Source organism: Sardina pilchardus, chromosome 22 (assembly GCF_963854185.1).
Source record: "Sardina pilchardus chromosome 22, fSarPil1.1, whole genome shotgun sequence".
Classification (NCBI taxonomy): domain Eukaryota; kingdom Metazoa; phylum Chordata; class Actinopteri; order Clupeiformes; family Clupeidae; genus Sardina; species Sardina pilchardus.
In genome coordinates, this window is record NC_085015.1 from 21,380,436 (window position 1) to 21,398,399 (window position 17,964).

The 17,964-nt window shown below is 45.1% G+C and overlaps 1 protein-coding gene across 1 annotated transcript; it reads left to right on the forward strand.

The window, feature by feature from the left end:
* The first annotated feature begins 7,227 nt into the window (after positions 1-7,227).
* On the forward strand, positions 7,228-17,175 carry rundc3ab (RUN domain containing 3Ab). The gene is made up of 11 exons (XM_062526042.1): positions 7,228-7,453; positions 10,024-10,139; positions 10,470-10,597; positions 11,129-11,214; positions 11,577-11,666; positions 11,912-11,992; positions 12,468-12,633; positions 13,020-13,177; positions 13,476-13,598; positions 14,799-14,905; positions 15,328-17,175. Exons 1-11 carry the CDS (start codon positions 7,347-7,349, stop codon positions 15,468-15,470), a joined length of 1,305 nt encoding a protein of 434 aa, XP_062382026.1. The 5' UTR covers positions 7,228-7,346; the 3' UTR covers positions 15,471-17,175.
* The last annotated feature ends 789 nt before the right edge of the window (positions 17,176-17,964 follow it).

The following is a 17,964-nucleotide window of genomic DNA, read 5'->3' on the forward strand; positions in this document are numbered from 1 at the left end:
CACCACTAGTTATTTATTTTAACGAAACTTATTTCTGAATTAAAAAAATGATTTTGACAGGTGGCCGTGCGGCCAGCATGCGGCCGTGTTGCCCTCGCTCTAGCTGATATAAGCTACTGCGCATGTGTGACTCACTGGATTTGCGTATCAATTCATACGCATTTTCGGTCTTGAGTTGCGTACGATTTCATACGCATTGGTTGTGAGATCGGGTTGGTTATGAGTACAGACCGTATTTGGACTGCTGTTGAGGTTTGGTGCCATTCCGGGCATTATTAGTGGGGTAATTTACGAGATAGACTGTTTAGTTGGGTCCATTAGCGACTGCACTACACCGTTCAGTTGATGGTGCGATGGCGGGTGCATCAACACACACTCAGGTAAGCATGAATGTTACAGTAATAGAGAATGAGTAGACTACAGTGGGTACCCCCTGTTTTTATCTCTTTTTGGGGGTCCAGGTCCTAACCAGACCCCCCCCCCCCATAATTCAGACTATGGTCATCTTGTTGATTGTTGATTCTTGAACTTCCCCTTGGGGATCAAGTATCTATCTATCTTGATTCATCTGGTCCCTCTTCCATTCAGACAGATTTCCATTCAGCTGAAAATCTGCTTGGCCAATCACAACCGTTGATTGCATAATGGCTGAGCTTTATACAGTACACATGACCACTTTCACAAACAACCAATAGCTGTTAGCTGCATTATGAACTTCCTGAACAGTGTATTTTCATTAAAAGAACGAAACAACTGCACTTAAAGCCTTCCTCAACAAGAAGATGTTTTACTTCTGACAGGCTTTGGGAAAGGTTGTACCGAATGTACCAACATAGATGTAATTTACCCATTGGTAATGCCCCTTGGAAATCAGACAAAAACGGTGTCCAGACGAATATCTCAAATATCTTGACAATTGGAGTGTGTGCTACACTGGTGTTAGGCAGGCAGCCAGGCTATCTCTGTCTCTGTCGACTAACCCTTTGTACTCTCTCTCACTCTTTGAGCCCAGACACCCAGATTCTCCTCTTCTTTATTCTTCTTCTTTTTCCTCAACTTAGGAATTTCTGTCCTGTTCTGCTCCAGCTGTCAGAGCAAACATTCCCGCAATGGGAAGACCGGAAAGGCACAGCTAGCGGTGGGCAAACAGGCGGGCAAAGTGGGCATGAGAGGAGTGTGTGTGTGTGTGTGTGTGTGTGTGTGTGTGTGTGTGTGTGTGTGTGTGTGTGTGTGTGTGTGTGTGTGTCCACCTCACCACCTTGGCACACTGGGCTTTAGCAAACAGTGTGCTGTGAACAGAACATACACACAGACATGCATGAGTTCACACATACACACACACACACACACACACACACACACACGACACATGCTTTCACTTAGATGTTTTAAACCATACATGCTTACACCCCCTATACCCATCCCTCCCTGTCTCTTTCTCTCTCTCTCTCTCTCTCTCTCTCTCTCTCACACACACACACACAGAGAGAGAGAGAGAGACACACACACACACACACACACACACACACACACACACACACACACAAGCACACACATACACACACTTCACTACTCAGATAGAACCTGAGTAAGAGAAAATGAGTATTTCAATCTGTCAAGGCCATTTGTTGACCAAAATGTTACCCTAAGTGTTACAGGTTAGGAGAGGACAGTTTTTCACATCACGCACCAAAAAAAGCACAACCCTCCAAAAGGTGCCCTTGAAGTGGGCAGACAGGTCTCATCAGTCACCCGCTCTGTCTTCCCACACTCATTCCTGTGTTAAAACCGTACTTCACACACTCCTGCTGTATTCACAGCTCCGCTGAGCATCTGTGAGCAGACAGTGTCACCTGTCACCTCCGTGACCATCCACAGAGTTATATGAATGTGTGTGTGTGTGTGTGTGTGTGTGTCTGTGTGTGTGTACAGTATGTGCGTGTGTGCATGTGTGTGTGTTTGTGTGTGTGTGTGTGTGTGTGTGTGTGTGTGTGTGTGTGTGTGTGTGCGCGCGCGCGCGCGTGTGTGTGTGTGTGTGTGTGTGTGTGTGTGTCTATGAGTGTGTGTGTGTGTGTGTGTGTGTGTGTGTGTGTGAGGGTGTGCATGCTCCAATGTGTCTATCCCCTACTCAGAACACTTTTAAGGGTTCCTTGAGGTCAAGGACCAACAAAGGTTTTGTTTAAAACAACACAAAAGTGGTGCTTAAACCTTTTCATCAAATTTTTAACATGCTTCAAATGACAGACTATTAGAATGCTTTGGCTGTTGGAAAATGATGCTGAGCATGCTCAAAAAGTAAACTATATGTCAAGAGAGCCCATGATGAGGCACTTCTATATCAGTGAGAGTCTGGTCTGTTGCCCTCGGTGGAATCAGCCTTTGAATGGGGCGGCGTGATTGAACCAGAGTGAGGAAGTTGGCTGACGGCATCGCAGTCAGGCTCCACCGGGGTCTGATCTAGCGCTAGCTCGGCGGCCATGCCGAGAGCTTTGAAGAAACGCTGTGTCTGTGTTTGCACAGGGTGATGGAGTGAGGTGTCTGTGTTTGCAGGGATGACGTTCACAGAGGGAGAGAGAATATCTCTGTTGTGGATCTGAGGATCTGGCTGCATGTGGTGCTGGAGCTGGCCATGATTTGGCCCTGATCTGAGCCAGATTCACGGCCTGGGCATGGGTGCGGATACTACTATGCTGTAGGGTCATACGGTGGTGTGCGCCAGTGTTTCAAAAGTATACTCCTTTTGTTTTCATGGATGTGTCTTGCATCAGCACAAGCTGAGTCACCAAAACGCAGTCCCTGTGTTATTTTGTATACGTCTTTGTTTCCTCTGCCCCTTTGCTACCAGTTCACTTGTCTGTCTTGAAATGTAGGCTACTGTAATTAGCTAATTCACTGAAGATGGAAACAAAAAACTATGAGGTAATCTCCTGTAATTATAATCTCAGGAAGCAAACATTCTAATTAAAATCTGTCCTCTGATCTTATCAGTCTTATCATGAATTTAAATCATAACTAGGCCTATATGGAAAATCCAACCATATGCCACTGAAACACTGGAATGGTGGTGGCAAAAAAGGGGCCTTTAATTGAGAATCCAACCAATAGGCCTATTAGATCCGGTGTCATGAGTTATTTACATTCAACATTCAGTGGCTAACAATACCAAGACAATGTAGCGCTTGCGTAGCTGCAGCGTAGTTCTGCCGGGTATACTTAATACGTCATTCATTCATTACCTTCGACCAATCACCAGGCTACATTGGCTTTATTAATGACTCTGCCCAGGCACCTGCCTTGTTGCTTTCAGGTGCCGATTTTCGATGTTCCCACCCTCCCTCCCTAATCACCACCAGGTTGGTCCTCGTCCAGTCGTCCAGGGGGTAGGCTTCGCCCCTGCTTCTCGTTCCGGCAGGATTTGCCAGGGTCCGCACACTCAGTGACCTGGACCTAGGACGGGGCCTACGCCAAAGACTCTCATTGTTGCTAATTTCTATTCTGATTAAAATCTTTGTTAACTTCAGTTATGTCTCTGAGTATTCCTGGCTGAAGTTCTTTTACACGAGTCTGTAGCCCACCATACAGTATGTGTCATACCTTTACCAGAGCGCTTTCGATCCTTCAGCCTGACTTACTGCAGGCTGACATACTGTAGATTGCCAATGTAACATAACAAGATTGCCAATGTAACATGTCTTTCTTTCAAAATACAAAGATGTACAGTAAGCAAGTAATGTGAGACGTTCTCAGCAGCATTTAGTTAACACATCTGTTTTCTTTTAAGGTTTTTAGGCTCAGTCTGTAATAGTAATATGATGGATTCAATAATTTTCCCTTCATGGTCCTCTAACTGTCCATTCCGTATATACTGTATGCACTAAAGCACTCTGGGATTTGTATTCACACTCCTGCTGTAATTAAAATGATAACCAAACATAGTGGCCCAAAAGGCCAAGCCATCAAACAATTTCAGCCAATCAACAGGTTCTGGAGCATGGAATGGAGCAGTGTAATTTGATTGGTTGTTGAGCTTGAATATCAACAATGTTTTGCCAGAATTGCAGACGGTGCCTTTAACCCACATTCCTGTGCTCTTTCAGTCAGTTCTCTCTGCTACTCCACTCTTTTTCTGAGAGAATACATGTCTCCTTCTCGTGCAGTCTTCCCCTGGCCCTGTCTCATATTGGCGTTTGGAGATGAGCGCGCACACACACACACACACACACACGCACACAAACACACACACACACACACACACACACACACACACACACACACACACACACACACACACACACACACACACACACACACACACACACACACACACACACATACACACACACACGCCTCAGCAAATATTTACCTCCCCACTCCTCAAGGATGAGACAGTGGAAAAGAGTTTTTTGGGGCTTCTTTTTTGTTCTTTTTATTCTATTCTTTCTTTTCTGTCCCTGAATTATGCAAAAAAAAAATTCAAACGATGTCTTGTCATAACATGTCTACAACACTTTTTTCAATTATAATGTTGAATGTTTTCTACCACGGTCCAAAAGACTATAGATAATGGCTGTTACAAAAATGGGAATCATATGGTATTTTGGGACAAAATGTAGTAATCTTATGGGAATATCACAGTATTTTGGGACATGCCATATAAGTAAGACTACTGTAGTATAGGGGGTAAGGATATTAGAGAGGTATTACGGAACATCATAGAGGTATTACACTAAGACTACTGTAGTATAGGGGGTAAGGATATTAGAGAGGTATTACGGAACATCATAGAAGTATTACACTAGACAGAAATCATAAGGAAGGATAAGAGTGAAGGGCAATCCAATCTGCCTCTCTTGCTTTCTTCCTCTATTTCCATATCCTATTTTTTTCTTTCTGTCTCTGTTGCTCTCTGCATCTCTCTCACACACACTCTCTCTCCTTTCTCTACCTTACTTCTCTCTCTCTTTTCTCTTTTCTCTCACCCTCCCTCTTTATTTCATTCCCAATCTTTCTTTCTGTTATTCTTTCCTTTTCTCTCTATATATATTCCTCTCGCTCACCCTTTTCGTCCTTCCCTCGCTTACCCTCTTCCTCCCTCACTCTCTCTCTCTCTCTTTCTCTGGCTCAGCCGTCCTCTCACCATCACCAGGAATTTCGCAGCAGGTCCTCAGGTCCTGCCTAAAAGCAGCATCGTCACCTCCAGTGTCTGACCAGTGCCCACGCCGACAAATAACACACTAGTGCCTCCTATACCTGTTAACACCCATGTACACACACACACACACACACACACACACACACACACACACACATCTATACTCCTATATCAGGTCCTAGAATAGCCCATACTTAGATAACCAGACACAGCTACCATCCATCACCCAATCTAAATAGGTTCTCTCTATTCAGATTCAGATTTGGCCATACTCCTCCCCTTGAGCAAACTCCTTGGGTAAGAATACATCTTTAAACTACATTTACTTTCTGTATAATACTGAATGTGTGTATGTAAGTGTGTTGTGTTTGACCGAACAGGCGATTCAGCCCTGCACCTTTCCAGAGTCGAAACCATGGCTCGTAGCACCATCGGATTGGAGGGGAGTTTTACTGATCATTCCTATACTGTGCAGCTATCATATCACTGGGCTACCATTAGGCATAAACCTACATTAAATCTCCATTTGCTACTTAGCCGAAAACCTGTGAAAGAAAGAACATGCTTCTTGGAACCTTTAGTCTTAATATTTTGTTGGATGTGACGTGAGTGTTTCATAATATGGGCGCTCATTATAATGTCTTAGTAAGATTCAATCCATAAGGACGTGAGCACTCCCTGAGGAAGACAGAGATCGTGTCTCAGTTAAAAGCTGTGATTTTCTCAGTAACTGTGATTTAAATTTAGCTGCCGCCATCAGGCTGGATCTCTGTTTGCACGGGAGCATTTGTCCCAAGGCGGGGGAAAGTTCTAGTCACACCTCAAGTCTGCTCTCTGTCTCTGTCTCCCAGGCTGATGTTTGCCCATGACACACGCATGCTGACCTCAAGAGAAAAGCTATAGGCGAGTGCACACACACGCACGCACACGCACACACACACACACACACACACACACACACACACAGACAGACAGACAGACAGACAGACAGACAGACAGACAGACACACACACACACACACACACACACACACACACAGAGATAGAGAGAGAGAGAGAGAGAGAGAGAGAGAGAGAGAGAGAGAGAGAGAGATAGAGAGAGAGAGAGAGAGAAACTCATGGGTACAGAAAACATCACCTGAGCCCTACAGTAAAGCTTTGCCAGCTGTTTAGATGTTCTGTGAGATAGGCCTGCCAATTCGTAACTCATCACTGATTTTGCAAGTGCGTCAGTTTATCATAGAAATCATAGAAGATATTTTGTCCAAGAGCACAAAATCAGGGGTGTTCAGTGTATTAAAAAATGCTTTTTAGAGCAATTGAACTATGGAAGCATTTGGGAATGCTTGTGCATAAAATTTTGCACTACTTCTTTTTGCAGTAATGGTAAAAAGATCAATACGTTTATACATTGATATACTTTTTTGCACGTCTAAGTGCTTTATATCACAATAACTGGATAGTAGTAAGTGGATGGCCATTTACTGTAGGCCTAAGTGCAATCACTGTTTTAGTCCACATTTATCCGAGTGGGCAATACATGAGCTACTGCTCTCTCTAGTGGTTATTTTCCGTACATGCAGAGTGGAGAGAAGAGCTGGATGTCAACATGACTCAAGCTTTTAGCCAGAACTATAGATTTCAGCTGAAATACCATTTGACTGTATTCATATAATATACGTCCAATATTTAAGTGATTGATTAAGACGTTTTTTGTTCACTCTCAATGGATGACGAATATATTAGGCAATGCTGGTAATCTCATGTGGTAGCCTAGCCTAGTAGGTGTAGGCTAAGGGGAAAGCCATCAATATTGATTATGGAATATCATTTGCTGACTCGTCAGACATATGGTGTGATGTGTGTGTTGAGATCACCCATGAGGTCATGAGGAGGCGGGGAGAGAGTGACGGAGGGCTCTGGGGGGAGACAGACGCCGAAGAGCTTTGTTGTTTAAGGACCAACCTTGGTACATGACTGTTTAAATCAGTGTCTCTTTGCACACCAGCTGCCGCAGAAGAGGGCATCCCTTTAACTGTATGCTGAGCATCCCGCTTCCCCCTTGATGACGCCACGGAAGAGCGAGCGTGCGAAGGAGAGCGCTGCTGTTTGTATGGCGTAGCCAGGGAGGTGCCCCGTGGCTCTGGAAGCGCAGCGGTAACGCTGTCCTCGGTGCCGGTGCAGCCGTACCCTTTATGGAACAGAGTTGTGTACAGTCCGCGATGGCGATGGGCTTGTCGTCCAAGAAAGGCTGCTCAAGGAGCGTGGCGGTGGAGCGCAAAAATCTCATCACCGTTTGCAGGTATGAAACGCTAGCCTCCTACTGTAACGTTGACGCGCGTTTAGAGGTCAGCTGTTCAAACCTTCATTGGCTGCCGCCTGGGTCCTAATTTCAATTCCAGAATAGATTACTTTATTGCCCGATCTTCTGTGCTAGAAATAATGCTGTAGCCTAGGTTAGGGGTCTAGGCTATGTGGAAATTAGCCAATTAGGAACCAGCGGCCACCAGAGCAATTGAAAACAAAGCCCGGCTAAGCAATCGTTTCTGGACATCAGCTGACGTCATATTGATGTCGGGCGATGCAGGGTGGAAGGTTGAACAGGCCACAACCCTATTAACATCATATTCCGACCCATGTTACTATGTTAACGTGAGTAGCCTAGCTTTAATAGGCCCACTGGTATTAGCCTAATCGACTGATGCGCAAAAGCAGTTCCATAAACTTGTGATGTGACTCAAGCGTCCTAGCCTGGTCTACAGCTGACGTATTATTCCTAGGCCTACATAACAGGAATATTTCAAACACTGCGATGGGGCATAGTCCTTTTTGAGAACTGCAGTCACTAGAAGTCTAGCGATGTTTGATTTATTTCTCTTCCCGGATGGTGGCGTTGCCATGACGACAACCTTCTCCTAGGCAAGGACATGGATAGCTTGGTCCTGCCTTATTTATACGGTCTATGGCTGGTACCCAAGGGAGCCGGGGAGACCTTCACGTCAGCGTGCGTGAGAGAGTGGTAAAGTGGAAAGCTAACAATAGCCAGTGAAATAGCCAGGATCTTTTCAATGCGTAATGAAGCCACGGTTCATTCTGAATAGGCTACTGGTGAAAAACAATGCTGTCTCCTCTCGTGGATAGGCCTAGGCATTTTCGAGAGGCCTCATTTATATAGAAAATCCAAGCTTTTGATTTGTCTCAGTATTTGGCAGTAAAAATGGACACTCAGTCATTCCAGTCATTTAATTCGTTTATTAACACCAATAACAACTAAGGCTCGGCTCCTAATAATCGGTGCTCTGTGACTGATCAATTATGGAGTCACACGTTTACTCTTGTAGTTTACAGTAGGTAGGCTACATCTCTAAGTCATATGATTGGTGGATAGCTAACTATAGATGGTCCATTGTCCAGTAGATGTGGGTGCTCTTTGGTGCCGTTGAAGGAGATATTGTTGTCTGCAGAACAATGGCTGCTGAAGTCAGTGGCCACACTGTTGCTGTGCGGGTATGGGTTCTGCTCTGGTGGGACACACATGGTCTTATCCCCAGTATGGTCACACACACACACACACACACACACACACACACACACACACACACACACACACACACACACACACACACACACACACACACACGCTCACACACACACACACACACACACACACACACACTTCCAAAAACCGTGGCAACACCTATAATGAATCATTGATTCACTCTCATTATCTCTTACTCACTCCCATTTCCTCACTTCCTCACCCCCCACTCACTTTCTCCAACTCTCTCTCTCACACTGTCACACACACACACACACACACACACACACACACACACACACACACGCACACACACACACAGTCTCACTTCACCTCTTACTCACACTCACATACGAAGTCTCCTATCTGATTACAAAGTGAACATAATGTAGTACTTGTCTATTGCGTCAGTTATTCACTAACCCATCCCACAATTCCAGCGATGTGGTTACAGTAATAGATGACTGGAAACATTCTGTCATATAGGCCTACAGTCATTGGTTGAACCCAGAGTCATATAGAGACAACTCTTACATTACAAACCCTCACTTTGTAATGAGAATTGTTAGAAAAGTTAATTGTGCAGAGGCACATTTTCCCATTAGATTAGATTAGATAAGATTAAACTTTATCATCATTTTCCATGGAGGGTTTTCTTTTTTTTCTTAGTTTTTTCTCCAGCTCTGTTGTTTTGATTTGCTCTGTACTAGCTGATAGCTGATAGCTGATAGCTGAGAGATAAAAGTGGTCAGCATGGCATGGCACAGGCGCTTCTCTTTCCTGTTCCTCCGGTCCAGGTGTAACCAGCAGGCTACACTATACGCACGTAACTGAAGCATTAACGTTTGCACGGCATATGTAGTAACAACTATCGTCTTCAATTATAATCAATGGAACTGGCTACGCCAGACGTGGTAGCAGCGCATCCAGTGTAGCCTGGGCTTTAGACCTCTCTCCTTTGAGTTAATGATTTGAGAATGATGACTGTTTTACATAACGGCATCCCCTTGACAGAGTACCCATTATGACAACTCAGCATTACCACAGGATGTGGAGAAAGATGGAGAGAGAGTGCAAGTGGGAGGAAGGGAGGGAGGGAGGGAGGGAGGGAGGGAGAGAGACAGCCATCATAGGTTCATGTGTTAGTCTGCCGAGCCTTGAAGTGTTGCAGGTTATTTTTTTTAGGTGACTGAAAGAAAACAAAACACAAGCTGTACAATGGCAATACTCAGTATTATGATTCAACTTGATTTACCCATAGACTGTATATATATATACAGTCTATGGAATTACCCGATTGGCATGTAATTGATTGGAATGCCTGATTTGGACAGGTTTTCTGTGAAGACTCTACTGGAGAAATATACAGCGGAACCCATCGATGACTCATCGGAGGAGTTCATCAACTTCGCTGCCATTATGGAGCACATTCTTAGCCACCGCTTCAAAGGTAAACATGGTACCAGTTGCACTGTGTACAGTCAAAGTCGCACCTTAATGGTTTGTGCCATCATCACTTTAAAGATCAACATTTCACCACCACGTGGGTTACTCACAACACACAACACGCTTGGTGTACTGTTCTCTGTGTGCTGTATGTCAGCTGCTGTGGTGATTTCACTAGTTTAGGTGAAACCAGTTCTCAGAGGTGAGCATCATCATCAAGTTGTGTCTTTTCCCTTCTCTCCCTCGATCTCGCTGAAATATCTATTTCTATTTAACCCCCCCCCCCCCCCCCACACACACACACACACACATACATACACACACACACACACAGGCTCTGGCAGCTGGTTTGATGGTCAGAGGAGTTTCTGGGACTTCATCCGACTGGCGTGCGGTAAAGTCCCCAACAGCTGCATCAGCAGCATTGAGAACATGGAGAACATCAGCTCCTCCCAGGCCAAGGTAAGGAGCCCCACACTCACTACTTTGTCTGGCAGAGCAGGAGACGGTCAGTCTGCCAGTTTCTTGCACCCAGCTAATTTATGCAGATTTGTCACATTCAAATAGGACGGTCTGGAGTGGAAGCACTTTAAATTTGTAGAAGAAGACATTTAGAAGCGAGGCAATGATATGACAAAATGTGCAACTCTGGATTCTTCTCAGTTCTCTTCATTTGTCAAGCCCTCCTTCCTTCCCTTTTCCGTTCTTATGTCCGAACACTCCCTCCATTAATAATCGTATAATTACAACATGATGGAAACCAGGCAAGGCCACATGCAGCGAGGATAGAGGAATCAAGGACAGAAATGAGACGGGCTTGCTGTCTAGCCGTGGAGGAAGCAATCTGTCTGTCTGTTCCCTCCATCCATCTAGTTTATGCCGACTATGGGCATATTATATCTGCATAAAACAAAAAGTATTCGCCAGAAGAGAGTTGGTTACAGTAATGGGGAATCCTTGATTCTAACCCATTCCTCTTCCTCTCACTCTCAGGGTAGAGCATGGTTACGGGTGGCTCTGATGGAGAAGCGTCTGTCGGAGTACATTGCCACGGCTCTTAGGGACAGCCGCACCACCAGGTAAAATAGCATTACTACTCCCACCAAGTGAGCACACACACACCCACACACACACACACACACACACACACACACAGAGGAAACACACATAAAACAGAGGGAGGCTGCATCACCAGGCACCATAAATACGGATTAGCATTATGTCTCCTGGAACACAGCCTGGAAAGTTTTACCAACATACTCACACATTTTTTATAGACACACACATAAAACAGAGATTAGCTCCATCATTACATACACCTGGAACACACATGCTAGAACACACAACACATTACAGGCAACAACCTTCACAACAAACATGTGAGCTTTGTGCTATGTGTGTGTGTGTGTGTGTGTGTGTGTGTGTGTGTGTGTGTTTACAGGAGGTTTTATGATGACGGCGCCATCATGCTGAGAGAGGAAGCCTCTGTGCTGACCGGTATGCTCATCGGCCTCGGAGCCATCGACTTCAGGTGAGGAGAGGGATGGAGAGACAACACCAGAGAAGGGAGAGGGTGGAGGAGAGATACAGAAAAAGAAAGTGAGACAGAAAGATAAAGGAAAGACAAAGTATTGAGGGGAAGATTAGAAGACAGTGCACACAGGGAGGTAGAAAAAGCGACGAGTTGGAAAGAAAGAAAAGAAAAGAAAAGAAAAGTAAAGAAAGGATGGTGTTGCTGTTTCTGTGCAACGTGTGATGTTTGTCCCTGTTCTGTAGTTTCTGTCTGAAGGGAGAGGCACTGGATGGGAAATCTGAAGCAGTCATTGACTACACCCCCTACCTGAAGTTCACACAGAGGTATCAGACCGTTGCCATTATTGTTACTAGATTAGATTAGATTCAACTTTATTGTCATTGTGCATTACAGTTACAGTGGCAGCATCTGAAACAGACCTGGATCAAATTTAGCATATATACTCATGATAGTGTCTATACTTTAGCATTTATACTCATGGCAGTGTCTATACTTTAGCATATACTCATGGCAGTGTCTATACTTTAGCATATACTCATGGCAGTGTCTATAATTTAGCATATACTCACGGCAGTGTCTTTACTTTAGCATATGTACTCATGACAGTATTATATAGGATTATATAATAAACAAGATGCAACCCTGACACATATCATTGGTGTTGAAGCTGCTAATGACATTGTGTGTCCTGTAGCTATGACTACCTGAGCTATGGTGTGATCCTGTTTTTAGACATATTGGCACTGTATGCGGTACTGTCCCTGGTGCTGTCCGTTAGTGATGCTGTGTCTCCCGTAGCTATGACTACCTTAGCGATGAGGATGACCGGCGCAGTGTGGACAGCAGCAGCAGCGAGGAAAGCGCGCCGGAGCATCCTTACGTTCCCTTGGTAACCGAGGAGGAGAGCTGGAGCGCCAAGTGCAGGAAGATGGAGCAACGCTACAAGATCGTCTACGCACAGAAGGTGATCACGGACATGGGCATAGGGCGGGAATGGCTAGATGGCTAAGGGATTTTAATGTGGAATAGTCCTGGTGTGGAAACACAGTTGGCATGAATCCCACCAACCGATGATGGTAGTGACAGAATTTGTATTTATTTTAATTTTTTGCTATGTGGTAGCGTATTGGTGGTTCTCACATTGTAGCGATCTTGGTACTTCCGTGGGACAATGTTTATATGTCTGGATTGAGCTAAACCCTTCTGTAACAAAAAAACACCACCAACATTGTTGTGTAGCAATAAAGTAAGAAATCGATCTATCTATCTTATCCATTTCAGTCGAGTGCAGCCTACAACTCAACATTCTGACCAATCAAAGTGTTGTGCGATGTGTGTTTGGGTGTGTAGGGATACCTTGAGGAGCTGGTTCGCCTGCGTGACTCCCAGCTGAAGAACCTGGAGATGGAGAACAAGCGCTTGAGCTCCCAGCTGGAGGAGGTGCAGAACCAGAGTGAACAAGAGAAGAGAGAACTGGAGGGGATCGTTCTGGAACTCCAGGAACAGCTGTGAGTCCACACACACATACGAGTGTACACACACATACACACACATTTTATTTTATTGATTTCATATCAGCAGTCAAGTTTCATTAGAAATCAGAAACCAACACGTTTAAAATGTTCAACAGTCTATTATGAGTTCTACGGTTTCAGGTTTTCTGATGACCATGATGTTTCTGTATACACAAGGTTTCATTTGTAACTGACCCTGCTTCTTTGTAAATAGTAGTAATCCATAAGTGTGTGTGTGTGTGTGTGTGTGTGTGTGTGTGTGTGTGTGTGTGTGTGTGTGGGTGTTTCTCAGGACTGGCCTTATACCCTGTGACCCCCGTCAGTTGTCTAAAGACCTGCCTGTCCCCTCAGTCAACGAGTGGACCTCGCTAAGCCCCTTCAACAATGCGACTGGCGACAAACTCTTCCGCAGCAGGTACCACACACACTCGCACATGTGCACACACATACACATGTGCACACAAATACATATACAGTATGTTCAACATACTACATTATATACAAACACATCACAAATACAGTATATAAACATGCTCTGAGACACACACACACACACACACACACACATACACATGTGCACACACATACATATACAGTATGTTCAACATACTACATTATATACAAACACATCACAAATACAGTATATAAACATGTTCTGAGACACACACACACACACACACACACACACACACACACACACACAATGACAATGACAATGACCAGTGTCCCTCAGCTGAGTAGCTGGCAGGCAGGCTGATGACAGTGGGTCATGGTGTGTGTGTGAGATAGGCTGGGGGTGGCTGCAGATAAAGACATGTGTCATGGCCACTGTGGCACACACACACACACACATACTGCACGTACCAGATAGACGCTGGGAACCACGCCAGACCCAGGCCAGATCAGGGCCATATCCGAGCCAGCACTCGGACCTAATCATCCACAGTGAGAAGTGCCACAGCTGAATGACAGTCAGAAATAAATGAATGTCTTTAGCAGCTTCTCCCTGAGCTGGCTGTTCTCATTTAAGGGGCATTCACATACAGTACGTCGCTACTCGCCCATCTCTGAGCGAGAACTGTCAATGTAAAATGAATGTGTTCTAGCTGAATGTGGCCAGGACAGGCGATGCGAGGACTAGCGATGCGATGTGGGCGGGTACGGAGTTAAAATAATTTTAACTTCCAGCGATGCGAGTGAAGCGAGTGAAGCGAGTACCAAATCAGAATGTAGAATAGAGATGATTGACAGTTAACGGACATGTTTGCAGTGAAGTAAACTAGCGGGGAGCCATGGCAACCGACGCCGGCAGCAGTTATTTTTTTTTCTGCCAGCGAGTAGAATTTCGGCGAGAAGCGAGGAGCGATGTGCGAGTAGCGACGTATGTGAATCCCCCTTTACAATCACAAAACACTAGCATGGGGCAAAGTGTTTCCTTGTGGTCCGTAAGAAATAGTTTATATAACTTTATTTGGATAGATTCAGGAGGTCCTTTATACGTTGGTGGATAGCTTGGTGTGTTCAGTGACAGACCTGGTTGGACGTGGGTAGGGAGGTGTGTGTAGAGTCCAGTGTTTGTGTTTAGTGACCGCTGTGTTTACCTCCTAACCTGCAGAGGCAGCTTCCCCAGTCCTGAGCCCCTCTTAGCAACGCTCAGTCTGGACTCAGAGCCTCAGAGAGCCGAGGCCAAGCCCAACGGACAAGCCTGGTGTACCAGAGCAGGTAAGAGTGGACGCGCGCACACACACACACATACACACACACACTCACTCTCTCTCTCTCTCTCTCTCTCTCTCTCTCTCTCTCACACACACTGGACTCAACCATGCACACATGCACACCCTCAAAAGCATATTCAAACATGTTGTACACGTGTTCTTTTATACTGACGGACGAGCCTTACAACCACTAAACCTCACTAAACATTCTTTTTTTTTCTTTTTCTGCCACTCTCTTCTTCCACTCTATCACTTTCTCCCTATCTATCTATATTTCATCCTTTGGTCATTCCCCTTTCCCTCTCCACCCTTCTACCTCTCCCTTTCCCTATCTTTCTCTCTCTCTCTTTCTCTTTCTCTTTCTCTCTCACTTTCTCTTTCTCTATCTCTCTCTCCCTCCCTCCCCTTCTCTCTCCCTCCATGTAGAGAAGAACTACACCACGTCCATGTTGGGTCTGTGTGGCTCCATGGGCTCCCTGCCCAGCTGTAAGTCTCTGCCCAGCCTCAGGTCGACAGAGTGCCTGGTGAATATCAGTGCTGACCCCAGCCCTGCCCTCACCCCCAGCTAGAGGGCGCCACAGAGCAGCCGCCCACCCACCCACCCGCCATGCCACAGGAGAAACCATGTGACCAAGCCCTGACCGACCACAGAGGATTCTGGGATTGAGGCCGAACTGCAGAAGAAATTACAAAATTCTTGGGACATTGTTTATGTTTTTTTTTTTTTTTGCTTTCGTTTTTGTGTGTTTTGTTTTTGGAACAGATGATGTCACATAGGTCGGAAATAGACCAAGATGGCTGCTCTTCAGGACGCCTCTGTGTTCCTCTCAGCCGTCACATGGTTCCGCCAGTGGAACGTGGTTCCTCCTGTAGACCGTTACTAGACCTGTGCTGTAGAACATTTGCACTGAGGTGTATTGGGATTGGCCGAAGACTGGGAGCAGGCTGTCACAAAGGATTGTGGTGTGGACTCTCCTGGTTGAGCCTCAGAAACAGCAAATGAGTCTGTTCTATCCCTTTATCTACATATCTTACATCTACATGAGCCACACACGCACACACACACACACACACACACACACACACACAACCTAATTACCATACAGGCATCACACCATAGTTACACAAACCACTTACACACTTTCCAGATGAAAGTCTCACCACAACAGGCACAGACACACACGCTACCATGGCCAACACACACTTCACACAGGCTCTCACACACAGGAGGACTTTTAACACACACACACACACACACACACACACACACACACACACACACACACACACACACACACACATTCCAAAACAAACCTCCCCTAATGCAGACATTCCCAACAGAGACTATTGGTGAGACGAAGGCCTGGGTGTGTGTGTGAAGTCAGTGTAGAAACTATAGCAACCCTCTCTCCTCTTCCAAAAAAACCCCCCAACCTGTCTCCTGAGGAGAGACCGGCTTCTCTGCCATAGAAACGTCTGAACGTCATCAACGTGTGTCAACGTCGTCAACCAACGGAAAACAAAAGCGAAACATGTGGACTAGCTGTAGTACTGCCCTTCACAGCCTCCTTCTCTCCTCTCCAGTCTTCAGCGTGGAGAAATGTACTGTTTCAGTGGCGGTGGAGATTCAGCCCTTTGTGGGTAGAAACAATAGCAAACGTTAGCCAACTAATTCCTATACAAATATTATATGCACATACGATTTTATCAGTGTCTACTCATGGACCAAAATCATTCAGCTAACTTCCTCAAAGCCGATGTGTGTTCTTAACATTCGTTGTGTCTGCCGGGCCATTCATGTACTGTAAGTGTGCTTGCTTCTGCAGTCTGTGATGGTAAATTAAAAAAAGCAGGCCAAGGCTTATAGTTGCCTAGCTGGGGGAACTGAGCAAAACCATGGCAAGATTATGCAAAAATTGATTGTGATATGGTTGAAATTAGGCTAGAGGCTGGGTTGTTAAAGTAATTGAATATTTACGCGAGGTAAGTGTGGGGTCGGATTTACAACTAAGGCTGGACAGGAAGTGGGTGAGATATGGGTTAGGCCTGGTACCAGCCGGCTTGGGCCCTGGCTAAGAGAGTTATCCCTATATGAGGTTATGAAACTGTGTGTGAGTGTTGTATGTGCTGTGTACGTGTGTGGGGTTATCCAGACATCATGAAACATTTTATCTTTGCCACAATAGCCAACCTATTTAATACACCATTGACAACAAAGACGTCTATCATTTTGAAATCGAATGCAATAAAAACTGCCTCTTTTGTTAGACAATGCATCGATTGTTGCTGTAGTTTTGTTTGTGGGCAATTTTGTTTGCGTGCGCGTGTGTGTGGGTGTGTGTATGTGTGTATGTGTGTGTGGTGATTGCAGTGGTTTTCCTTGTGTGTGTGTGTGTGTGTGTGTGTGTGTGTGTGTGTACAGTATGTGTTGTGCGTGTGTACGTGCCCCCACATGTATGATGGTGTATTTGTTGTGGTTGTGTCAGCATGAGTGTATGTATGAGGAAGAGAGAAAGAGAAAGTATGTGGTGCATGGTGTTCTTGGCATGTGTGTGTGTGTGTGAGTATGTATGACGGTGGTCTTGTTGTGTGTGTGTGTGTGTGTGTGTGTGTATGGTGTTGTTCTTGGCATGTGTGTGTGTGTACACACCCATTATCTTCTAGGGCTAGGTCCTCCCGTATATGGTGTCCACCCTTGTCTGTGCACTGCCCTAACGGGTATTTGATTAGAAAGATAATGGCCTGTAAGATGAAGTGAGAATGGGGGAACATGCAACATAATATATATATATATATATATATATATACTGTATATATGGGGTGATATATACATACAGTTTGTGTGCATGTGTGTGTGCGTGTGAGAGTGAGAGAGGGTGGGGGCAGAAATAAGCCTTACAGTTATAGGTCAGCATTTCAGGTGCATGAACCGAAAAACTAAATTGTGTACACTCTGTATCTTAATTCAGCACCTTTGCTATGTGCGTCTTTGACGATGAAATATATGACAATGCTATGTGATATCACTGGAAGTGTCTGTTATTTTGGTAAAGCTAATTGCAA